Source organism: Musca vetustissima, unplaced genomic scaffold (assembly GCF_032173495.1).
Source record: "Musca vetustissima isolate MV318-11 ecotype Yass unplaced genomic scaffold, APGP_CSIRO_Mvet_v1 utg1998, whole genome shotgun sequence".
In the NCBI taxonomy this organism is placed as follows: domain Eukaryota; kingdom Metazoa; phylum Arthropoda; class Insecta; order Diptera; family Muscidae; genus Musca; species Musca vetustissima.
The window spans coordinates 169,502-196,746 of NW_026884959.1; the positions used below are offsets into that span (position 1 = coordinate 169,502).

The 27,245-nt window shown below is 34.2% G+C and overlaps 2 protein-coding genes across 2 annotated transcripts in view; both read right to left on the reverse strand.

The window, feature by feature from the left end:
* LOC133332057 (titin-like) overlaps nt 1-6,762 on the reverse strand; it is a 32,342-nt gene extending 25,580 nt beyond the window's left edge. The window contains exons 1-4 of the mRNA XM_061540438.1: nt 3,564-6,762; nt 2,102-3,340; nt 1,412-1,470; nt 152-452 (exon numbers count right to left, since the gene is read on the reverse strand). Of these exons, the coding sequence (XP_061396422.1) occupies nt 152-452; nt 1,412-1,470; nt 2,102-3,340; nt 3,564-6,693 (4,729 nt within the window). The 5' untranslated portion in view covers nt 6,694-6,762. The remainder of the gene's footprint in view (nt 1-151; nt 453-1,411; nt 1,471-2,101; nt 3,341-3,563) is intronic.
* A 12-nt stretch (nt 6,763-6,774) lies between these two features.
* LOC133332058 (titin-like) overlaps nt 6,775-27,245 on the reverse strand; it is a gene marked incomplete at both ends in the record, with an annotated part of 30,931 nt that continues 10,460 nt past the window's right edge. Inside the window, 1 exon segment of the mRNA XM_061540439.1 lies at nt 6,775-9,557. Within this exon segment, the coding sequence (XP_061396423.1) occupies nt 6,775-9,557 (2,783 nt within the window).

Below are 27,245 nucleotides of genomic sequence, written 5' to 3' on the forward strand. Positions count from 1 at the left end.
TCCCTGCTGATGGAATGCTGTAAAAAATTGCATCATTTAAAAAAATTATATATACTTAAATAATATAAAAAAAATAAATTAAAGAACATATATAAAATTTAATATAAATATAATACAAATGTAAAACATATTGTAAATATCACATTTATACCTTCGACCGATATTAATGCTGTTGTCACAGCCACACCCAATGGATTGTAAGCCTCAAAACTAATTGTGCCCACATCATCGGGATAGATATTGTTGATAACCAGCACTGAGGTGCCATCTTCGAAATTTTCGATTTGATATTCTTCCGATGCGAATATCTCCTCGTCGTCCCGCAGCCATTTAACTTTAGGCTTTGGCTTGCCAACAACTTTAACTTCCAGCTTGGCTAATTCACCCTCTTTGGGTTCGATTTTTTCGGGTAGTTTCTTTATAATTTTCGGTGGTTTATCTTCATCGATAGACTGGAGAAAAACAAAGGAAATTTCGGAAAAAAATAAAGATAAATAAATATTAAAAAATAAATAAAACATTAGTTGATATAGAGACCCAAAGTCTCTAATAAATGTCTTTATACATACCAATTGGTCTATATAGAGACCAAATGTCTTTATACATACCAATTAGTCTATATAGAGACCAAAGGTCTTTACACAGACCAATTGGTCTATGTCGAGACCTAAGGTCTTCATACAGACCAATTGGTCTATATAGTGACCACAGGTCTTTATACAGACCAATTGGTCTATATAGAGACCACAGGCCTTTATACAGACCAATTGGTCTATATAAAGACTTGTGGTCTCTATTGGTCTATACAGACCAATTGGTCTATATAGAGACCGCTGGTCTTTATACAGACCAATTGGTCTATATAGAGACCAAAGGTCTTTATACAGACCAATTGGTCTATATAGAGACCAAAGGTCTATATACAGACCAATTGGTCTATATAGAGACCAAAGGTCTTTATACAGACCAATTGGTCTATATAGAGACCAAAGGTCTTTATACAGACCAATTGGTCTATATAGAGACCAAAGGTCTTTATACAGACCAATTGGTCTATATAGAGACCAAAGGTCTTTATACAGACCAATTGGTCTATATAGAGACCAAAGGTCTTTATACAGACCAATTGGTCTATATAGAGATCTAAGGTCTTTATAAAGACCAATTGGTCTATACAGAGACCCCAGGTCTTTATAAAGACCAGTTGGTCTATACAGATACCCCAGGTCTTAATAAAGACCAATTGGTCAAAGTAGAGACTCCGGGTCTTTATTAAGATAGGAACTTTAAATAATAATTTTTTACAAAACTTGTGTTCAGGTTAGATCTATATAGGGCTGATATAAGCCCTCAAAATATACTCATTAATAAAATATAAATGATTTCTTCGTAGATTCTTATATTTACTTACCCTATCGAGAAGATCATCTTCAGAGCCAGTCATTTCAGAATCGGGGATATATTCAAATGCTATAAATATGAAAAAAAAACAAAGTAGAGAACGGAAAAAGAAGAAGAAAACAAATTAAATATAATATTTAAAACATAAATATTAAAAGATGAAAAAATACACTTATAGAAACGTATGATGACGAATGAATGAAAAAAGTGAAATATGAAAAAATAAAATAACAAAATAAAACATGCTGTACATAGGGTTTAGGAAACAAAAGAAATCCTTGGACGTGGACATGGATTAGAGAAATAGATAGAGAGAGAGGGAGGATAACAATTAGACAAAATACGAGATTTTTGAAACAAAATAAAGTTGTACAAATCACAAGCTAGCTGTGAGAATTTGCTAAACTTTACTACTTCCTTTTCACTGAGAGTGTATTAGTAAGAATAATTATAAAAAAAAAACATAACCAAAGACAGAGGATATTTGTGTGTGTTTAGAGCATTCAAAGATTTCCTAATGATTGTTAAGAGTTTTTTTTGGGTATTTTTGTTTTTAATAAGTTTAGAGATTTATGTTGTGTTTGGATTTGTTTTATTTTTTCTGAGTGTAAATAAAACACAAAACAGCTGGCTTTATTATCAGTGTATTTAAGTGTGGATGCGTGTGCGTATGTATGCGTGTCCAGAGTATAAAATGTACCTTGAATGCTAACGGTTGTCTTGGTTACGGATTCGCCAATCTTATTTGTGGCTACACATTTGTATACGCCTTGATTTTCCGGGAATACCTCGATAATTTCCAATTGACATACACCTTGGGCGTCTTGCGATATGTGTGTCTCTTTGTTCTCCACCACCTTTTCGCCATTTTGATACCAAGCAACGCGTGGCGTGGGCTTACCCACCACCTTGCAGGTGAGCAGTAAACGTTCGCCGTCCATTACCTCCACGGGCTCAATGAGTTCCTCAACAAAGCGAGGTGATTCGAATTCTTCGACCTCTTCGTGAGGTGCCTCCTCCAACATTTTGACGCTGGCCGTCGAGGTTACCGAACCACCAACATTCTCGGCTCGACATGTATAGGGGCCCTTGAATTTCGGCTTGAACTGTTCGATCAAGAGTGTCGTCTTGTTCTCCTTGGAGACAATGCGCACCTCATTCGAACTGACAACAGCTTCGTTGTTGATGAACCATTGGAACGAAGATAGTGGTTCGGAATCGACCACAGCCTCCATTATGACAACCTCATTTTCAGCAAAGAACTTGGGTTCCAGTGGTTGTATGAACTTTGGTGGTCTGATGTTTTTATCTGGTGCTTGATCCGATACCACAACGGAGCCTGATGTCTTGGCCTCGCCCACTTCATTTGTGGCGGATACTTCATATTTACCCGCACGCTTACGCGACATATTGACAATCTTAATAATGGTTGTCGTCTCCGTGGTTTCGATGGTAACATCTTCGTTCTCTTCGATTATGCGGCCATTGCGGAACCACTTGATTTGTGGTCGTGGCGTGCCTTCATATTTCGCCTCGTACAACAGAGTACCGCCATGTGGTACAACCTTGGCAGTTATTGGTGTAATCTTGGGTGCCTTCAACAACTCCTTGGGCTTATCCAATTCGTCCACCTTGCTCAAGATATTGGCATTGCCCACGGCACGACCGAAGGGATTCATGGCTTGTACCGAATATACAACAGCCTCATTGGGCGGAGGATTCATTACCTCCAAAGCCACATCACCAGTCTGCTCGTTGTAGAACATCTGTACCGTTTCACTGGGCACAATCTCTTCCACGCCGCGATACCATTTGACTTCAGGCTGTGGCTTGCCGATTACCTGACATGTAACCTTGACCTTAAGGCGATCCGGTGACTCTTCGGTGAACTCAATTTTCAATGGTTTTGTGAATTGTGGAGCTATGCCTTGTTCTTTTTCTAAATTGTAGTTGTTGTTGTTGTGGATAGTACCAAAGTGTGAAGTGAAAATCGATTAGAGAAATGAAATGGAATAAGAAGAGTTCGTAATGAATATTTTGAATGAAATGAACGAAAAAAACAAGAAACCTACGGGGGTTTTCTCAAAACTAAATAACATGAAGTCGAATGCTACTTTACCATGGAACTCTGGGTGAATACCGTTATCTCGATTTGTACTTACCTAATGCAACATTGGTGCGGGTTATGGCCACTCCAGCCTCATTCTTAGCTTCGCAAGTGTATATTCCCACATCACTGGGAGTAACCTTGGCGATTTTGAGCTGGGCCACGTCCTCCACCACATTGAGTTCGTATTTCTCGCAGGCAAACAAAAGGATATCGTTGAAGTACCACTTGATTTCGGGGAAGGGAATGCCCTCGACCTTACACTCCAAGATTGTTGGTTCTTCGGGCACCACCATGCGTGGTCTAAGCTTCTCAGTAATGCGTGGCGGCTTGACAGTCTTCTTTTTCTTCTTGACAATTCGGCGTTCACCCATCACCTCCGAAGTAATGATCTCTTCGTCGTTTTGGGTCAATTGTTGATCCTCGATCACCTCTTCGTCGGCCACCTTATCCAGACCTTCCTGAACTCGTTTCTGGGTAATGAGTTCAAGTTCAGGCAAAGGTTGGCTGTCATCCAATACAATACGACGTTTCTCCTTCTTAACAATGTTCGAGGTTGTCTTCATTTCGACATTGCGCTTGACCTCATCAACGTCCACTTCTATTAACTGTTCTGTGGTAATGAACTTGGGCAGAGGTTCTTCAGCCTTCTTATTGAGCATTATTGTCTTTTGTGAGATCTCCTGGGAGGTTTCTTCCTCGTGGACAATTTCTTCTTCGGCGGTGTCGATGACAGTGGCCTGCAACAAGGTGGGTTGTTCCTCGAAGGAAACTTCCTTAAGACGTTTTGTGCGTTTCTTGTGGGCCTTGTGCACTGAAGGCTTCTCTCCGGGTACCTCTTCGGTGGGTACAACTTCCTCTTCGGGCAGAATTTCTTCAGATACGGCCACTTCCTTCACCTCGTCGATGGGTACCTCCTCAACTTGATCTTCCTCAGCAATGGGCTCGGCAAATGGTTCGGCAATTTCTTCCGAAACCTCGTCCACAGATGGAGTTGCCTTTTGCAGCTTGGGCTTCTTTTTCTTCTTGGGCTTTTCCTTAATAGGTTTGTCGACCTCCTCGACTTCGTCTACAACAGGAACAGGTTCAATTTCCAATTCCTTCTCCTCCGAAGGTTGCTTTTCTTCGGGAACAAATTCGGGAGCTGGCACAGTCTTGGCGGGCTTTTGTGGTTCTTCTTTGGGCTTAGAAGGTATGGGCTTCAGAGTAACTTCCTCAGGTTTCTCTTCTGGAAGTGGGCGTCTCTTACCCTTTGGCCATTGCTTCTCTTCAATGGGTTGTTCAACGGGTACCTTCTTTTCACCACGCTTCCAGGGTACTTGAGGTTGAGGTTCTTCAACCTTGGGTTCTTTTTCCAATTCAAAGTGCTCAGCTTGTTCCAATTCTACCGGTTCAGCATCGGGTATTTCAGGAAGTTCTTCATGTTTGGGTTTCTTGACCCTCTTCACCTTCTTCTTCTCCTCGACCATAACTTGTTCTTCGAATCGTTCGACATGTTGTAACTCAACCTCTTCTAGTTTCTGTTCTTCGGGCTTTGGTGTCAAACGTTTGGCTGGCTTCAAACGTATCTCCTCGATGGCTTCTTCTTGGGGCAGTTGTTTGATGGGCCTTCTAACGGGCTTGAGTTTAACCTCTTCCAATTTCTCTTCGACTTGTTGGGGTACAGGTTTGGCCACAACCTGAGGTTGAGGTTTGACTTCTTCTGGCACAACAACATCTTCGATTGGTTCTTCAGGAATTTCTTCTTCCTCCTCCTGTTCTTCTTCCTCTTGAGGTTGTTCTTCCTCCTCGACAGTTTCTTCCTCCTGTTCCGGCTTGGCAACCTTCTTCTTTGGTTTCTTCTTCTTGACACGTTTCTTGGTGACCTCTTCATGCTCCTCGACCACGGTGGTTTCTTGCTCCTCAGGTTGTTCGTAAACTTCCACTTCTTCGGGCTGTGGAGTAGTGGTGTCGACAATTGATTTTCTGGCAGGTTTAAGTTTGACTTCTTCCAATTTTTCTTCTTGTGGTTTGGGTAGTTGTTTTCTTTGCACAGGTTTAAGCTGAACTTGTTCCGGCTTTTCAGGTTCTTGGGGTAGTATTTTCTTAACACGTTTGGGCTCTTGTGGTTTTTCGACAACCTCTTCGACCACTTCTTCAATTTCTTCTTCCTCTTCCGGCTGTGGAATGTCTTCAGGAACTTCAGTCTCCTCGGTGATTTCTTTCTTAGCCTTTGGCTTCTTAACCTTCTTCTTTTTAACAGTCTTGGTGGTTTCTTCAACCTGAACATCTTGTTCTTCTTCCTCGACAATTTTGGTTTCTTCTTCTTCGACTTCTTCAACCTCCGGCTCTTCTGGTTGAGGTTGTTCTTCAACAGGTTTCTTAGGCTTCTTCTTTTTAACGATTTTCGTTTTCTGTTCAACCTTAACCTCTTCTTCCTCTACTTCGGCAACCTGTGTTTCTTCTTCGACTACTTCTTCCACCTTTGGCTCCTCAGGTTGTGGTTGTTCTACTATAGGCTTCTTGGGTTTCTTCTTGCCTCTTTCCCACATAACAGGTTGTGGCTGTATCTCCTCAACCTGAGGTTCTTCGGGAAGCACATCACTGACTTCTTCAACCACTTGTTCGACTTCGTCCTTGACTTCTGGCGTCTTCGGTTTCTGTGGTTTCTTCTTTTTACCTCTCTCCCAGGCTACAGGTTTCAATTCCTCTGGCTCGGGTTGAGGTTGTGGTTCTTCAGGCAACTCATCGATGGTTTCTTCATATGCCTCTTCGGGTTGTTCCACAACCTTTTCTTCCTTGACTTGTTTGGGCTTCTTCTTTTGTTTCTTGCCTCGTTCCCAGGCAACCGGTTTCAATTCTTCCGGTTGATCCGGTTTGGGTTCTTCGGGCAACTCATCGACAGCTTCTTCGTAGGCAGTCTCCGGTTGTTCCTGGATTTCTTCGGTTGTAACGGGTTTCGTGCGTTTAACCGGTTTAAGTTGAATCTCTTCCTTTTTGGGTTGTTCCTTGGGTTTAGGTCTGGGAGTTGGTTTCAACTGCACCTGCTCTATTTTCTCTTCCTTCTGAATTACCATGGGTACGGACTTCTTCCTCTTTACTTCTTCGACCTTAGTTTCTTCAACAACCTTCTCCTCTTCTGTGACTTCAGTTACTTCGACAGGAGCGACCGTTTCTTGCTTCTTCTTATTGCCACGTTCCCACATCACAGGCTGTGGAGCTTCTTCTTGTTTAGGTTCTTCGGGTAGTTCATCAACAGCTTCTTCATAGGCTTTCTCGGGTTGTTCTTCAACTTCTTCTTCGGTCTTCACAGGTTTGACCACCTTGGTCTTCTTCTTTTTCTTTACTTCCTCTACCACAGCTTCCTCGATTACCTTTTCTTCGACTATTTGTGTCACTTCTTGTTTCTTGGCCTTTTTGCCACGTTCCCACATGACGGGTTGTGGAGCTTCTTCAGGCAATGGTTGTGGTTCTTCTGGCAATTCTTCGATAGCCTCCTCATAGGCCTTTGTGGGCTGTACTTCTTCAACTTCTTCAGATTTAGTTGGTTGTGTTCGCCTAACAGGTTTAAGTTGAATTTCTTCCTTCTTGGGCTGCTCCTTGGGCTTGGGTCTGGGAGTTGGCTTGAGTTGTATCTGTTCCAATTTTTCTACCTTCTGTTCTTGAACAGCGACCTTGGAAACGACCTTCTTCTTAACTTCTTCAACAGTGGTCTCTTCCAATACCTTCTCTTCAGCAACCTCCTGGGTAATCTGCGTAATTTCTTGTTGCTTTTTCTTTTGACCACGTTCCCACATTACTGGCTGGAGAACTTCCTCGGCGACTTGTGGTTTCTCTTCTTCGATCAGACCATCAACAGTTTCCTCATAGGCCTGAGTGGGTACTTCCTCCACAGGTTGTTGTGGCACAACCTTTTGGGCTTTTTTCTTTCCACGTTCCCACATAACCGGTTGCAGCTGTTCGGGTTGTGCGGTCTGAGGTTCCTCAGGAAGTTCATCCACAGCTTCTTCATAGCTCTTTTGAGGCTGTTCTTCGATGAGTTGTTCCTCTACCTTTGTGGGCTGCTTCTTCTTACCTCTTTCCCACATAACAGGTTGAGGTTGTTCGACAATTGGCTGAGGTTTCTCCTCTTCGGGTAGTTCGTCAAATGCCTCTTCATAGGCTTGGGAAGGTTGTTCGGTCTCAACTTGTTGTGGTTTTGCTTGGGTGCGTTTCAATGGCTTAAGCTGCAGTTCTTCTTTTTGAACGGGCTTGGGTTTTGGCCTTGGTGTTGGCTTCAACATAACCTGTTCCATTTTCTCCACTTGCTGTGGTGCGGGAATTACACGCTTCTTGGTTACCTGTTTTGTTTCTTCGACAACCTGTGTTGTCTCTTCGCTTATTTGCTGTTGTGTTTGTTGCATTTCCACAATTTGTTGTTGTTGCACAAGGGTTTTCTTCTTTCCGCGTTCCCACATAACCGGGGTCAGTTCTTCCGGTTTTGGTTGTGGTTTTTCTTCAACCAATTCATCGTGGACCTCTTCATAGGTTCTTTCAACAGGCTCAGGTTGTTGAAGTTGTTGAGGTTGTTGTAGTTGTTGTGGCTTCTTCTTTCCACGTTCCCACATTACCGGCTCCGGTTGAATCAGTTTATGCTCTTCGGTGTCTTGGCGTTCTTGCAAATTGAGAATTTGGGTGTCCTCAACTTGAACGAATTGTTGGGGCTGTCTGGGTTGACGCCAGTGCAAGCTTTGCTCCTCCTTGGTGAGACGAGTTTGGCGCAAGTGTTCGTGTTCTTCGATCCTCATCAATTTCGAATCCTCAACGCTGACGAACTGTTGTTGTTGTGTCAGATCTTCGGAGACTTGATGTTGGATCTGCATACGGGTACGCTCATCCACCTGGTTCTTGATGGTTTCCTCGACCGAAGTCATGGACTCTACCTTTGGCCTGGTTTGGGCATTGCGCCAGTTCAAGGCCTGTTCCTCGCGCAACAAACGTTGTCTCTCCAATTTTTCGCGTTCCTCCACGCTCAAAATATTAATGTCCTCAGTGGTGATGTACTGTTGTCTCTGTACATCCTCCACCTCAACGAACTTCTGGACATCTTCGGTATGCAAATACCTCTGCATGGCTGCCTTAGAGGTCTCTTCCAGCCAAGTAGAACTTTGTTCTTGGGTGGCATTTTGAGCAGTATGGGTCAGAAGTTCCTCTGCCGTTAGATGATGCAGTTCGACCTCTTCGATTTTGAACTTTTCAATTTGTTTGTGTTCCCGCTGTACCTTCTTGAGATACTTACGCATCTCCTGCCATGGAATGTCTTCGCCCTTTTTGGGTTTTTGTTTTTCCAACAGTTTTTCTATTTGTTCGGTTACTTCGTTGATCTCAAAGCTTTCCATGCTCTTCAGACGTAGAATTTCACGATCACGCTGAACCTGTTCCTGTGTGACGGCCTGTTGTGGCTGTTCGAGATCATTTGTGATGGGCATTTCCAGATCACGAAGATAAACTTCATCTAAATCGAATTTCTCCAATTCTTTTTGTACCGTTTCGACTTGACGCAACTTATCGCGCATTGTAATCCATGGAATGGCTTCTTTTTCAGTCTTACCTTCGATAATTTTCTCCAGAGTGGCGCCGAGGCTCATCAGACCCTGATCACGTTGACTCTTAATGGATTTCAGAGCAACCTTTGCAGCCTCCATCTTGGGAATGACCTTCTTTTCGATGGGTGCCGGTTTCAAATTGATAGTTTCTTCAGTCCAGGATTTGACAGGTGCTGGTTTGCAGCCGGGCAAGAAGGGTGATTTGTCAAGCGAACGACCACGACTGGGACGAGAAGCTTTACGCCATGGTACGATATTGGATTGTGGTTGAAGGGATTTACTGCGTGGTTTCTTCGATTTGGTACGTGAACGTCCCTGATGTTGAACTGGACCGTGACCATTAACGTTGAGATATGGACCGAATTGTGGTGGTTGTTGTGATGCTGAGTAGGGTGATTCGGGTGAACTGTCCTCGCGTCCCGAGGAGGAGGCATCATCGTCGGCGGAATCAATTCTAGCTAACTGAAAGGCCGAGATGCGACGTTCTGTAATGAAATAGGAATGGAAGGTTATAGAGGTTTGTCGAGGATTGTGAGTGTCACGTTGAAGTTCCTTAAATAAATCTAAAGTTTTGGAAAATGTTGACCCCATGTGTGTGGATTAGCTGTTAGTAGTTGGTCATGCACTTAAAATATTTACAAAGGTTGCAGGCAAGAATTATGATACTTACTTGTAAGACCTTGGATTGGTATTTATTAAATTTAACTCTAAGGACTACTAAAATGAATGGTTAAAAAGACAATAGTTTCTAAAAAAATAATGACTACTGGAAACCAGAAATACTAAATAGTAGCCAATTTTCAAATAATTAATAAATATATAAATAATAATAATTGAAGTATCGGAATTGAATACCTAGTGTTATATAATTGCGAATAGCTTTTTTGGGAACATTAAAGCAAATATTGTTCATTAGAAATCCGCCATCCACAATTACAATAAAAAGAAATGCTACATTAAACATTTTCCTTCGGCTTTTTATAGTTGGCAGCTTGATGACGGAAAGTCTATCTGTGTATGATGGAAGATTATAAATGAATGTGCCGACAATGCACCCTTCGAACTTCATCTCGAGAAATTCGCCGGAAACCCCAAAAAGTTTCAATATTTTAGATCAACATAAAATTCTATGTCGATTTAACCATAATCCTTTGGTATTTTGCACGTCGTTTTTTTACTCCTAGGAGGTTTGATATTGGAAATGAGATATGACGGACCACATTTTGGTATAGCCGCCATATAACGGTATATTTGGATCTTTCTACCAAATTGGCTGTAATTTGAATATCAAAATTTCCTACTTTAAAGTATCCATGTTGGCCTACTTTTTAGTTAGGTAGCCCTCCATATAAAGGTAACTCCCAAATTTTCGGTATTTTGGGGAGTTTTGACAAGTCTTGCTGGACAAAATGGGTTGTATTTTTTGTTTTTATTTCTCCTTACGAAAAATTCTCAATATTGATCCAAGATTCAGAGTAAACCCAACGTAACGAACCGGAACTGCCTTAAATTTGGTATTTTTGGGTGGCAAATCTTTCTACCAAAAATGAAAATATCGATGATCAATATTTATCCTCGTTTTGTTATAGCCTGCTCCTACTAAAAAGTATCCATATTGGTCCACTTTTTGGTTAGATACACCTCCATAGGTAGGCATCCCTCAATATAAAGTTAACTCCTAAATTTTCGGTACTTTTTGGGGATTTTGAACAAGTTTAGCTGGAGAAAAAATTGAACCAAGTTTCAGAGTGAACCCTTCGTTACGAACTGGCTTAAATTTGGTATTTTTGGGTGCGCAATTGGTGTCAAATCTTTCTACCAAGAATGACAATATCGATGATCAATATCCATGATTGTTTTGTTATAGCCTCCTCCTACTAAAAAGTATCCACATTGGTCCACTTTTTAGTTAGGTAGCCCTCCATATAAAGGAAGCTCCCAAATTTTCGGAATTTTGGGGAGTGTCTTGGTGGACAAAATGGGTTGTATTTTTTATTTTGGATTCTAATTGGGTAGAAGGTCTCCCTACGAAAAATTCTCAATATTGACCCAAGTTTTAGAGTAAACCCAACATAACGAATCCGAATTGGCTTAAATTTGGTATTTTTGGGTGCGCAATGGGTATATCGGTGATCAATTTCGATCCTCGTTTTCTTATATTCTCTTATCCTCTTATCATATCGTGATACCTACGAATATTCGGAATTTTGGAGATATTGGAAATGTTTTTCAACCGAACTGGCAGTTGTTAAGTGCTTTGAATGTTTTTGGGTAATAAATCTTCTTACAAAATAATATCAACGTTTTAGCGATTTTGGAAACGTTGTTGAAGAAAGTGTAGCCTCCATATAGCCGTACCCCCATTATTCAGAATTTTAGGGATTTTGGAAATGTTTTCAAACTGGGTGTTATTTAGTACTTTGGATTGGGTACCGAATCTTTGTACAAAAAATTGCTATATTGGTCCCATTTTTAAGGTAGCCCCGGTATTTTGGAAAGTTTTTCAATCGAATTTCTAGTCATCTTTCTACCAAGAATGGTCAATGCCAGTAGTCCATGTTTGTGTATTTTGAGCCCGTTGTGGGTCAGTTTTGGTATATTCAAGACTTTTGGCCAATTTTCCGACCTGAGTGCAAGTTCAAATAAATTTCCACAAGACACTTTGGTGCATACAACCATACTTCTGTATGGTACCAGTCCATGTCTGTGTATTTTGAGACCGTTACGAGAAATTTTTGGTATGTTCAAAATTCTTGCCCAATTTTCCAACCTGAGTGTCTGTTTCTGTTCCTCAAGACACTTGGGTGCATACAACCATACTTTGTTCTAACATTGATCAATCAGCACAAGGGCTAATGATTAAGCATCGGCCTTGGAAAATAATACAAATTAACAAAAAAGAAAAAAAAAAGAAAAATAACAACAACAAAAACTTGGCCATGATTAGTTCTTTGCCTAAAAAAGAGGGGTATATGTGTCACATCAACGACAAAAATAACAACAACAAAAACATGTGTCAAATGTAACCTTGTAAAGAATGTTTTCAACGTTTCCAATTTGACAATGGCATTATGAATATCTTTTTTTATTTTGTTAGAATATGATTTTGAAACACCTCAATTTTCTGCTAGACAAATTACACAGATTACAACGACGAATAGATGAATGAGAGTGCGTCATAAATAAGGTATTTAGTTTTGATTACAACAATAAAATATAAGCAAAATATTTAAAATAGAAAATTCGTATTGGCCCAATTTAATGTACAATTCAACCCTACACAAATTGTTGGCATAAATATTTTGTCCCATAATTGACTGAAAACACTCATAAACATAGCAAATTGTCAAAATAAATTAGTGTTTTTTTAAATAACAACAAAAAATAGAAAACATTTTTCTAACAACAACAAAAAATGGAAATCATGCCAAAAAACCTACAAGTCGAACGCACTTAAAATGGGACACTTTTGAAACATTAGCCAAGAGTGTATGAGTGAGTGTGTGTGTACACGTGCCTGTGTAGGTTTTCTTGTCTATGTGTTTTTTTTTTGTACCCCCACCCATTTTTTCTTACCTTTGCCAATACAAACATATATTGCCACATAAATATGTATTTATAGATTTTCATAATCCCCATACACAAGTCTACAAAAAATTTTCTTTTTTTTAGATTTTTTTGTGTTGCAAAAAATATCGAAATATTCCATTTTATATTATTTTAAATTTCAAATATGTATGTATACATAGTTGTATTTTCTGTGAATATTATATAATATATATATATATATATATATATGTAAAATTAGAAAATATATGTATCTACATCATTAGACAGACAACCTACATATGTTTCTTTCAAAATTGCTGCCTAAAAATATTCACTGTCCCAACTATTTTTAATCACGCTAATCACAATTCACACAAACATGTTAACAAATCAAAACATTGTATTTTTTTGTATAAAAAGAACACACAAAAAAACTAAACATTTTTTTTATAAAAAGAAGACAATCTGAAATTCTTTGTGAATTAAAAGTGACGCATGGCAATCCGGGTGCCGGGTGCTTCAGCTATTTTTTGTTTGTTTTTTCTTTAATTTCTTATTAAAATGAAATATGACAAATAAAAGTGATAATAAAAAATACAAAAATGACACTGTTTTTCATTTATGATAGGTGACTGCTTGACTGACTGGCCGTAAAGGTGAAACAGATGATATTTTCTATATATATATATATATATAAGTTTAATTTGAGATGATGACATTGGGATTTGTCAAAGAATGTGTTAATGACACGAATCCGAATGTTAGCGGCAATCATAAAAACATTAATTAAGAAATACATACAGATATACATACATATTTATATATATTTTAATAATAATAAAAAAAAAAAACTAATAAAATTGAACCATATGGTTAATATGCATATATGAAGCAATTAAACTATCAAAACAATATTGAAATAAAAATGATTTATTGTCAATGAAAGAATTCAGATGAAAGTTTGAGTTTGAGACAGAATATTTTTTTAATTACAAAAACAATAGAAAATCTTGAAAATACAGTAGTTAGAAATATATACTAGGACGTGATGACTCTATTAACAGTCTAAGTGCCTAATTTCTACATGAATTCGATGTGCAATGTTGCCAACCATGTGAAATATTATAAGGAAACATTTGACAGATGGTCGAGACAAAAACAAAGGTTAATGTTTTAAAACATCGCCTTATTATTGCATTATGGTCCCGACCATGGCACAATGAATAGGTAGTCCATTTATAGCAGCTGATGTCTTGATTACCTGTCAAAGTGCGTAATTTCTACTTGAATTCGATGTGCAGTATTGCCAACCATGTGAAATATTATAAGGACAAATTTGACAGATGATCGAGACAAAAACAAAGGTTCAAGTAGACACACCACACTTTGACAGTTAATCAAATCGTGAACTAAGCTAAATGTCTGCGCTATTTATTGCGCCATGGTTCAACTGATACTCTATTTGAAATTACAAGGTTGCATCTAATTGTACATTTATACAGCGATGCACATAAAATGTATGTACTACTATTTTAATTTGACACATGCTTTAAAATAAACAAATTACTTTATTTAACTCGTTTGCACCACCGTTCTTTAATATGAGTACCAATAATGGTAATACCACTGTGAGGAACAACCGTTATTTCAGCGAATTTCAAAAAAATGATTTTAATTTTTTGTTGTATCGTATTCTATACACTCCTAGCATGGCGCCAGAACTAAATTTTATTCAAGAATAAAAAAATATATTAAAATTAAATTTAAAAAGAAGAACAAATCTCTTAATTTAACTGGGTTAATATCCCCACTTCTACACTTCATATTTTATAATGTAATAAATACATATATAAATAGATCATCTCATATCTCGATTTGAAATACAAACCTTATTTTTGTACGAACAAAGAAGAGTCAAAATTCAGCATTACATATGAATAAAAAAGTTGCGATTAAAGTACTGTTTTTAAAATGTTATTGAAATTTATAATTTTCACAGTTGTCCACACTTTGTAAACAAACATTAGCTGATTGGAATCTCCATCACCCAAAATTCGCGTTTAAGGCGCGTTTAGACTATGGCTTCTCAAGTGATAAAGTGCATTATCTCCATTTAATTTCTAAATCGAGCAAAATTTAATTCGATTTAAATTAAAAAAGATAAATGCCCTCAATATCTCAATTTGCTCGAAATCTTATGCTAAATTTGAAATACAACCCTGCTTTTGCACTAAAAAAAAATGAATGTTCCTTAGAGTGTGCTACAAAATACGTTATATTCAAAATAATTGACTCACAAAATATGCCAGCTGATGAATTCCTATCAAAATTATGAAAATATTGATTGCAAAATTGCCACAGAAATTATGAAAGCAGTGACATTTTTAATACTAGTCAACTTTATGTCATTTTAATACTAGTCTCAATAGCTAAGATTTGGTATCTCGATTTGGAAGGCATATTCTAAACACGTCTTTACCATAAAACGATTAAATCTACTCAATATGTCGATTTGCTCGTAATCATACGCTAACTCGAGATAATTATAGCGCTGCTTCTGCACCAAAAATTAATGAGCTCTCCTAAAAGTATGCTTCAAAAAATTGCATAAAATAAAATTCATAAAATTGACTTTTATTATGGACAGCAATTCCTGTTAGAATTATGAAAATATGATTGAAAATTTTCCACAAAAAAATTAAGCCAGTGAAATGTGAATACGAAAAAAAAAAACAGCTGACTGCCAATTTTATATCATTTTAATCATGGCGCAATAATAAGGAGATGTATCAAAACAAAAACATTTGTTTTTATGCACTTTGATATTTTATATGGACCGAGAAAATTTAAATTTTTTATTGAGAATACAGACTTCAGAGAAATTGAAGTTTAATTATAAATAGAGAGGATGTTAATATTAACGTAAACGTAAACAAATAACAGCTGACTGTCATCTTTATATCATTTTAATCATCAGTAGATGTATCAACATAAACATCTGTTTTTTATTCGGTCATCTTTCAGATTTTATCAAGTAATATTTCTCATGGTTGGCAACATTGCACGTCGAACTCAGCACGGACAATCAGCTGTGCTAAGTGGAGTACCAATTTTTTGTATATTGATTTTAATACTAGTCTAAACCTCGATTTAGAAATCAAGTCGAGGAAACCAGTGAAGTGTGTATGTATACGTAAACAAATAACAGCTGACACATGGACTTTTATATCACTTTAATACTAGTCTAAAGATTATGCGAACACAAGTTATGTAATTCAATGTCTATATTGTTAGATTTGTTTTTTTCAAACATTATTTGACAATTTTTTATAATGTGAACATTTTTTATGATTGTCGACACATTTTAAGTATAATTTTCTTTTTTTGAAACAGTATCAGTTTACCTGAAGATATGTACATGAAAGAGCATACAAACTTGTATATAGAAACAATAAAAGAATACTATGTTGTCGATTTATATGTTCACATTGATGCCATAACGTACATAAAACCCAACAATTGTTTGTCGAAAACAACATATGGGCCATACAAGTGGCTCCTGACAATCAATTCCAAACAATGAATACCAATTTGTTGCATTCAGCGGGTGCAGATGCCAAAAAGAACAACAATGTTTTTTTTTCATTTAAGAATATATTTTATTTTGCCGTTGTTTGGGGGGTTTTTCTATCAGAGCACCCAATTTAGTAAATATTTACTAACCCCACCGATCCCTTTTAGACTAGCAGCAATTAAATTTCAATACGAAAATATTGCATCTGGATATTTTGGGTTATTTGTATACATCCTCTTCATCGAATTTTATATATGAATATACCGACAAGCAGTCAGACAGAAAGACAGATACAAGCAAATTGTGTAGCCGGTAAACAAATATTCATTCGCATATACATGTTTTTTCTGAATGCACTTATTAAGAATACATAAACAGCTGGGGATTTGATGCGGCAATTTCAACATTTTGTTGTCGGATAATTTATCAACAATTTCGGATTTTGTTTACAATGAAGAAAAGAAAGTGCTGTTGTTTTTAGTATTATGCATTTCTTTGTGTTTATATTGGAGGGGATCTCATAGCAGAAACAGTTTTGGAGGGGATGAACATATATAAGAGTAATTTAAATTATTTGTATTTTCCAAGAAAATTTATATTTTTATTATTGGGAACACAGACTTTAGAGAAATTTAATTCTAATTATAAATGGAGGGGCTATGAACCCGTGAAAGTGCACGAACATGAATCGAAGGACCAATATGTTTAATAGTAAAGGCGCATTTAGACTTTGCCTTCTAAATCGACACAATTCCTGAATTAATGCACTAAGACCTAGCTGTTTAGACTAGTATAAACATGATACTTCTATTTTAATAAAATGTATCTTTACAATGAGGCAGAATTGGATAATTTCGTTCAAGAAGTGTAACAATCTTTCCAGTTCCATTTTTACCATGGAACTTAATATAGTTCCTTTGCTCTATATAGTTTCAACTGCTAGATAGTTTCTTTGAATCCCTCTCTTTCATCATGGTGAATTGAGCAAAAATGGAAAAACAAAATAATTTTAATTAATGTAATTTCTATTCGGTAGAATATTGATAAGCTACAGAATACAACTGCAGGACGATAAGCACAAAATATTTTTTTTTATTATTTATCTACTAAATAATTTTACTACATACAAAATAATAAATTGACGATCATAAGTTTATATATTTTCGACAATGTGATAGCAATTGAAGAACGACGGAAACGTTTGAAAACTATGGGAATAACGGAACGAGATCAGAAAAAGGAACTATAGGAACTAAAGAGTTGGTGCTAGATCCTATCGGCGCTTTATCGGAATAGTTCTAATGAACTAGTTCATTCTGGAACTACCCAATCCTAATTATAGAGTTAAATAGAGATAAACTATCTGTATTTGCGCAATGGGTTGTGAAATGCAGTTCGGAATATCAAAATTTTTACTGTATTTCTAATTCTACGTAGCTGATCAATACTGATTTTTGGTATAAACCAGTGTTATATTTGCAATGACAGTCAGCTGTTATTTGTTTACATATACATACACATTTCATTGGCATCATAATTTCTGTGACAAATTTGTTTTAATTATTTTCGTAATTCCAATAAGGTATGCTCTCCATTGGGTGAGATTAATATTCGTTATTTTTTAAAAAGTTTTTAATTTTTCATTACTTTATTTTTTTAGCTAGGCATCTATTTTGAGTTTTAAAATAAACAAAAGTCATGTATAAAGTCCATTTCAAGTAATTTCTACTTGAATTTGATGTGCAGTGTTGCCAACCATTTGAAATATTATAAGAAAAAATTTGACAGAGAGTCGAGACAAAAACAAAGGCCTTTTTTATACATCACCTTATTATTGTATCATAGTTGGTACTGTTAGAAATGGTGAATTTTGTTGGGCGCCACAACAGTGTTGTATTCGAAACTACCTCGATATCGCACAGCATTACGAGCAAATCAATATAATTAGTAGAAAATTATTTTTTAACATAAATCGAAGTAAATACAGGTCCATTTAGAAAATAAAACGGGACAGTTATTCTTAGTTGAAAGGGTTCGTCTAAGCGCACTTTAGGAAAGGAAAACAAATAAAAATATCCAAATTAGTTGGCAATTCGTAATAACAAACTCATTTTAAGAAAGGAAAACAAATATAAATATCCAAATTAGTTGGTAATTACAAACTCAATGGCCTATCAGATGTTAGCATTACTGGTTATAACTTTACCTTCATGATGCAATAATAAGGAGATTTATCACAACATAAACCTTTGTGTTTGTCTCAATCGTCTGCCAAATTTTTCTTATAATATTTCACATGGTTGGCAACATCGCACATCGAATTTAAGTAGAAATTACCCATTTATTGTGCCATGCTCACATTTATAAAATATATGGATTTGAAAATCAACGCCATTTCGATTGAAGGCTTTAGAAGTTTAGTACAAATGAATTTTTAGTACAAATGAATTTTTTATATTTGTTTCCCACCTAATTAATTTTAAAAATTTTTTTTTGTCGGATCGTGTCTTCTTAAAATACCCAACCATTTACATATGTACATTGAACATAGAATTCAATTGAAATATAATTATTTTGTTTTTTTTTTGTTTGTTGTGGCTATAAAATTTTCTTTCACATCTTCTATCCATTTTATGATTTTTTTCTATTAACCATAAGACACCCATATGCTGCCACATCCAGGAAACTTTCTGCTAAAAATATCTTTTGGCTGCCCCAGTAAATGAAAACAGTTTCTTAACAAAAAAAAAAAAAAAAAAAAAAAATAACAATAACAATAACAAAAATAAATAAATGGTTTCATGACGCCGCCAAATAGTCAATTACACTCCCATGGCACCTGAAATGACCAACTAGAAAGTCTTGCGTAGAGAAATTGTGTGTACGATGAAAACTTTGTACGTTTGTAATTATATACATATGGACATCAAAGTAATCATCAAATTTATGGCGTTGTAAATTTGAAAGTGTTATGTGTTTTCTTTTTTTTTTTTGGGTACTATAAATATTTATATAAAATGTTTCTCCTGAATTTCCAGAAAAAAACTTGACTTTGTTGGAAGGAGATATGGAATAATTGTAGAACGCCCAAAATTATATGGGGAACCAACATTTTATTTTATTATTTTTAGGTTAAGCGATGATTTTTTGACGCAAAAACAGAGTTGTATTTGAAATTATTTCGATTTATTATAGGATTCGCAAATCATAATGCAATAATAAGGTCGAAACAAAAACCTATGATTTTTATTCGACCATCTGTCAAATTTGATCTAGTAATATTTCTCATGGTTGGCAACATTGCACGTCGAACTCAAGTAGAAACAATGATGAATAATAAGGTAATATATCAAAACAAAAGCATTTGTTTTTGTCTCGACCATCTGTCATTGTTTTCCTTACAATATGTCACATGGTTGGCAACATTGTACATCGAATTCAAGTAGAAACTACGTACTTTGACAGGTAATCGAGTTATCAGCTGCGCCAAATGGGCTACATATTTATTGTGCAATCATGAGATAATGCACATTATTACGAAAAAACCTTAAGTAAAAATCTTCTAAAGTATAAAAAAGATGTACATTAGAACTTTTTACTCGGTTAACCTACTTTATGAGGATTTTTTTTTAAATATTTGCAAAGGAATTGACAATTGAAACCCACTGGGTTAACGAAATCCGGTTAAATGTAAACCTACTATTATTTTAATAAATTCCAATTAGAAAAATTGAATAGACAATTTTAATTTGAATGCTTTTTGACAATGAAATAATTTTCAAGGTTATCGGATAAATAAATAATTAAAATACACACCCTCACAAATTGTTAAATATGTTGAATTAAAATTTATACAAGTATATATAATTTTATTATAGTATAAAAATAAATATTGTTTATTTTAAAGAAAATAAAAATAAATAAAATTTATCGTTAAATACAACAATAACAATTTCCTAAAAATAGTTTTCTATTTTCAATACAAAATTTGAATATTAATCTATTAATTATCCCCCTAAGAACAACAAATAATCCAAACAGGCAGACAGACACAAACAATGTGTATGAAAAATTATACATTCAATAACAAAAATATCTATAATCTTTTTTATTGTTATTTTTATTATTATTGTTTAGATTTAGGATGCGATTGAATGATAAAAATCTTTTGTTTCATTTCAATTATCCAAAATTATTTGATGATCCATTTATATGTATGTACATCTGGCCACCCACATGCATTTTTTTCGAATTTTATTGGCATTGGGAATATAGAAAAGTGCAAGTGATTAATAATGGATTTTTTTTTGGAAAATATTGAATAATATATTTGATTTTGCCTTATAAGGCAAAGAAAGGAATTTTATTTTATTTTTGTTATTTGTTGTTAGCCAACTATTTTCAATTATATAGTAAACATATGACCCAGCGTTGCCTTTTTGGCACCTTTTGGAAAAGTGATGCACTTTTGGGTGCAAAGACAGTGTTGTATTTGAAATTATCACGATTACGACATTGAAATATTGAGTGGATTTAATTTTCTATGGTAAATCGAGGTGAATTCAATTCGATTTAAGGGAACCCCCCATTCTCGATTTTATATTTTCCAGATTTTCAATGCGCTGGTAAATGAATACCAATGCATGTTAAGGTTTGTAACTTTACACATATATAGTTGAAGATTTAAAAGAGAAGAAAAATAATTTACAAAATTTTGTTGATGTTGTTTTGTTGTTGTTTTTGGTGATTGAAGTAAAGTCCTTATTTTTTATGGCGGGCATGATAACTCCTCACTGCAACATCGGAATCCGAAAATTCCAACGGTGTTAAAAAGGGTACATGTCTGGCTCTTGTATTAACTAAGATTAATGGCTTCGCTCAAAAATCAAAAAAAAAAAAAAAAAAAAATGGCGGACCTTTAAAAAAATATTTTTGAAAAATCGCCTATTTTTTTACCACAAACAAAGTTAAGGACGATCTCGACCGATTGGATTTATCCTAGTTCATACGATAGCTATACACTCACAGAGTAACGTCCCAAAAGTTGAAATCGATTGGGTTATTAGTTTTTGAGTTATCGTGCCCGCCATATTGATTCGAGAAAAATGTGTTTAAAGTTTGAGAGTCACTCTTGCCGTCACTTGATGCTGTCACAATAAATCGACTATATCTTCAAGAGTTCTTGAGATTTTGACTTGAAATTTTGTAGGGACATTCTTGAATTAGTGTAGATTCGAAAAACTTAATAAACTTTTTTGACCCCGAGAATGGGGGGGGGGGTCCCCTTAAGCATATAATCAAGGTAATACATTATCACGATTAAAAACTTTAGTCTAAACCGGTCATTGTTTACTTTTTCATAATGTGAAGTTAATTCACAATAATGGATTTTGACTGCAAAATTGGGAAGCAGCTGATCTTTCTAGATGGGCTTATTAATAGACCATATTTTTGATTATGACACAATAAATAGGTAGTCCATTTTGCGCAGGCATGGCACAATGAATAGGTAGTCCATTTAGAGCAGCTGATGTCTTGATTAACTGTCAAAGAGCGTAGTTTCTACTTGAATTCAATGTGCAATGTTGCCAACCATGTGAAATAATATAAGGAAAAATTTGACAAATCGTCGAGACAAAAACAAAGGTGTTTGTTTTGATACATCATGTTATTATTATGAGCGCAGCTGATGCCTCCAGTGGGGTAATTTCTACTTGAATTCGATGTGCAATGTTGCCAACCATATGAAATATTATAAGGAAAAAAATTTGACAGAAGGTCGAGACAAAAACAAAGGTTTTTGTTTTGATACATCACCTTATTGTTGCATAATGATCAGGACTATGACACAATAAAAATGTAGTCCATTTAACGCAGCTGATGTCTTGATTAACTGTAAAAGTGCGTAATTTCTACTTGAATTCGATGTGCAGTGTTGCCAACCATGTGAAATATTATAAGGAAAAATTTGACAGATAATCGAGACAAAAACAAAGGTTTTTGTTTTGATACATCACCTTATAATTGCATCATGATCAGGACTAAGAAAAAAAATATTTCTATGAAATTTAATTTTCTTTAAAATTAATTTTAAATCCCAGTATGTTGTCAATTATTTTTCCACAATTTTCAAAGATTGTTATATAAAGACTTACTTGCTCATAATTATTTTGAAATTTCGAAAAAAATTCAAATTCGCAAAACGGGAAGCCATGAAATACCGCATCCCTTATATTTTTCAATAATATTTCTGTGAATATCTTATAAAACATATACTCTAAAGACATTCCCTTTTAAATGTTATTGAAATTCTGTTCTCAGTATTATTAGGATTCAAATAAATATTTGCTTTTAAGATAAATTCCTCAACATTCAGGGGCAATAAAATTTTGCTTGGAATTTCAAATTGTATTATTAACATGGGTGCAATAATAACAACAAACATAACAATTTGTATTGCAATTTAAAAAAAAATACATTTATCATTTTGCATTATGAAAAATTGCGATGTCTTTCAAAATTTAATAGAAATCATAAAAATAATAAATTGTTGTTGTTGTGTAGGCCACCCACCCGCCTAGAGAACAAGTGAACAGACATCACAAAAAAATCATAATAATAAAATAATATTTCGTGCTATGTGAGGGTGATCATCATCTTCATCACGGTCATGAATATTTCTTTTTAAATTTAAATTATAACGTAATATATTTAGATAGAGAGATTCCAAAGGTATAAAAACACAAGAGGTGTTTGGTAGATAGAATGATGAGTCACAAAACACTTGTCAATATTAACAACAACAAAAACATTTGTCATCTAAGGCAACCAAAACACATATAATGATCATGATGATGATGAATCAAGGTGTGAAAAATAAATTCAATTTAGTCATTCAAATCAAATTTGAAGAATATAAGGAATTTAAAAATCATTCCCAGTTTTGTTATTTTTAGCCAGTTCAGTCATTTCGAATTAGGGAATTAGTCAAACATTTAAGGGAATTTATTTGCGATTACTTTTTGCTTGGTTGTTTTTTCAATTTCTTGGCCCAAAAAATTGAAAGTGAAAATCGAACAATGGTTGTGTGTCATGTTCAGACAAATAAAGATATTTGTTTTCTTTCTGGCTGTTCGAATGAATGATGATTGAAAATCGAAAGAAATGGAAGCAAATTGTTTTTCATTTTCATTTTTTTTTCACTTTTTTTTTGGCACAAGTAATAAGTGTGGCACATGGCCCATATATGTATGTATAAATATACATACATATTCATATATATATTTATGGCTAGATAATCCCCTTGTCATTTACTTATGGCCATAGAAATGAATTGTGCGTGTATATATGTATGATGGATGTATAAACAGACAAACAAGTGCATGTACATATATATGTTTATATGTATATATGAGTGTATATTATTTATATCTTTATTCGTCTACATATTAAACAGGTAAACTTTGTTTGTTTTGTTTTTGTGTTTTTTTTTCAGTTTTGAAAATGGAACACTCTTAATTTGAGAAAGTGAGAGAAAATATGAAAAGAAAAAACAGCAGCAACAAAAATCAAATTTAACGGCCAATCGGCAACATCATTACCAACAACACCTCTGTGTGGTGAGTAACAAATGATGTCAGTGTTGTCAATTTATTACTTTTTTTCGCAATTTTGGCGATTTTCTTTAGAATTTTATTAATACCAAAAGGCTCGTTTAGACCATGGCACAATAATTTAGCTCAGCTGACTATTCGATTAACTGTCAAAGTACGTAGTTTCTACTTGAATTCGATGTGCAGTGTTGCCAAACATGAGAAATATTACTAGATAAAATTTGACAGATAGTCGGATAAAAAAACAAATGTTTTTGTTTTGATAAATCGCCGCATTATTGCATCATGATTTAGACTATGCCTTCTAAATAGACTCGATTTCTAAATCGAGGTAATCCCAGCTGTTTAGAAAAAAAAATGATTTAAAATCGTCAGTCAACTGTTATTTGTTTACGTATAAATATACATTTCAGTGTTTTTGTAATTTCTGTGGCAATTTTTCAATCAACATTTTCATTATTCTCATATGAAGTGCTCTCCATTAATTCAAAAATGCAAATCAAATATAACCATATTCAATTAAAATTAAAAAAATAATAAATTTTTCAGCTGCTGTCAACTAATTTAAATTTTATCGCATTTTGAAGCGTATAACGTTGTTAGTATGGTACTTTTAGAAGTATTTTATGGTGCAAACGCAGGTTTGTATTTAAAATTATCTCGACTACGCATAGGATTTTGAGTAAATCGAGATTCTGAGTAGATTTAATTTTGTATGGTGAATCGATGTTAATTCAGCTCGATTTAACAATTAATTTGATATAAAGTGGCATGTAGATTAGAACTTTTTACCGGGTTAACCTACTATATGAGGATTTATTTGACATGGAATGGAATTGGCAATTTAAACCCACTGAGTTAACGAAGTCCAGTATAATGTAAATGTACTATAATATTGTGTATTATGTGGACAGAAGAAATTTTAAGATATAACATATTTCAAATATAATATTTCACCAAAATTAAAGGACATTTAAATAATTAATTTAAAATATTTGACCATTAAAAAACATAAAAACACAATTTAAAAATATTAAAAAAATGACATATATAAAGTTTTGCCATTTGGGCACTTTTAAGAAAAAGTAATGCAAAAACAGAGTTGTATTTAAAGTTATTTTGATTTCGAATAGAATTTCAAGCAATGCGAGTTACTGAGTGGATTTAATTTTTATGGTACGTCGAATTATTACACAGCTCAAGTGTATGTATGCATGTATTAATTCACTGCCTATCTATGTACTAGAACCTACCATTTTTTTATTGCAAGAAAATAGCTTCCTATTTCAAAATCTTAACAAAAATTTCAGTTATAGCTCACATTGTATTTAAAGTTCAAATTATTTAAATAATTTTGCATTCGAATTGTATGACTTTAACGTTCATAATTATTTTCGATTTTTGTAGAAAATATCCTAAAGAATACTTGAAGGTATTTCGCCAAAGTTGCCTTTGTTTTTCCCGGTATTAGACTTTTATTTTTCAAAAAGAATGTTCTGCCGTATAAAGAGGTACGTTTTTCTGAAATAATTAATAAATCTTTATATGGACAAGGGAACAAATGTGGGAATGAAAAATAATTTATTTTCAAATATTTTCCATTTTTTGTTGCAATCTCTTTTCATTCTTATTACAGCCTGTTTTTGTAAAATTCCAAACGAACGAATTCGAGTGACTTAGGACCAAACTCCTTGGTTTTGAAAAATATGTCATTTATTTTTGTTTTGAATCAGAAAACATTTATAAACATAAATAAAGGTTTGGTCGTAATATATTTTACAAAAAAAGGCTTTTAAAGTTCGGTATATATTTTCATAAAATTCTAAATATATTTTTTACAGTTGTAATAAATCTCTATATGCTGGGAAAAAATGCAGCCTTTAAATATTTTCCAATTGTTTTGGAATTTTTTTTTTCTTAAAGATTGGTATATATTTTCAGAAAATTCTAATTATATTTCCGAATGTCTTCCTATAAATATTTCTTATATATTATTATGCAATAGATATACATACATATGCATGATAGTGTTCAGGTTATAAAGAAAAATGAACATTGCTATATTTTTATAAAAAGTAAACCATTCATATATCATCCATTAATTAAATGTGAAAAAATTACTTTTAAAATTATCTATTTTCTTGCAATTATCTTTTATTCCTAATATTCAATACATATTTCATAAAATTGTATGAAATGTTCCTAATATGGCAGAAAAATTTTTTATTCCCAAAATCAAATGACCTCATACAGCTACTATTTCAATAGATAAAGGTAAGATATCAGAGACTATATATAGAATATTATGTCATATATATCTCAGGTGATATTAGCACATAATTTGCTGATGTGGTTTCTAATAACTCATAGGAGAAGAATGTGTCATGCGATATATTATAAAAAAAACTTCTCTCATACATCCAATTAATTAATGGTGAAGAAATAGCCAATCGAATTTGAATTTTATTTAGAAATTTTCTTTAATTTTGGTCGAGAAAAATAACAATTCAGCAACATTATTGGCAACACTGTTACTGTGAAAATCATCATCACTACAAAACAACACAAGTCAGACAGACAACAATAGCAACAACAACACATTTAGTCAGCCCCACCACTAATGGGGTGGTAAGTTTATAAATAACTTGGTGATTTCTTGTTGTTGTGTGCACTCTCATTGTGTACTGTTGTTGTTGTTGTTTTAGTTAAGCAATACGTCACCACCTGGTGGGGTGAACAATTGAATTGTATGAAACGAAAAAAAAAAACCGAGTCTTGTTTGCTGGTGATATTATGGTGGCGGCGGCCGCTGCTAACGCCGCCGTCTTTAGTTGATGAAATGAAAACAAGACGGCAAAAATTAGTCTTCTAACAGAAGTGGACGCGTAAGGTTGGCCGTTGGAATTAAATTCATTTATTTTTTGAGAAAAATACGTTATTTCGGAACTTACCTGTACTTTTCGGTGCTAAATATTATTATTGTAAAAACAAATATAAACAAAATAGAAAATTGGCGGCAATTTTTGGCGAAAATAAAAGAACAAAGCAATAAAACGTTGTGGAGTGTGTTATAAATTTGATTCTTTTTGTTTTGTTTTTTTTTTATTAATTAAACAACAAATATACAAATAATAATTATTAATATTATTTCAATACAAAAATAATAAAAAAACATAAAATTTTTTATTAAAACACTTAAGGAGAATAAAAAAATTAAACATAAATAGAAAAAAATGGTGATATGATGATGACAAAAGGTTTAGCTCAAAAACACAAGATATATTTTTATTTAAATTTAAAAATATTTTTTTTTTCAAATAATTGAGCAATTTTTTAAGTAAAAAAAAATCTTGTGTTTAAGCGCTTGTGAGGTTTACAAAAAAATGAGCTAAATAAATGATACAATTTTTTTTATTTAAACTTAAAACAACAAGCCT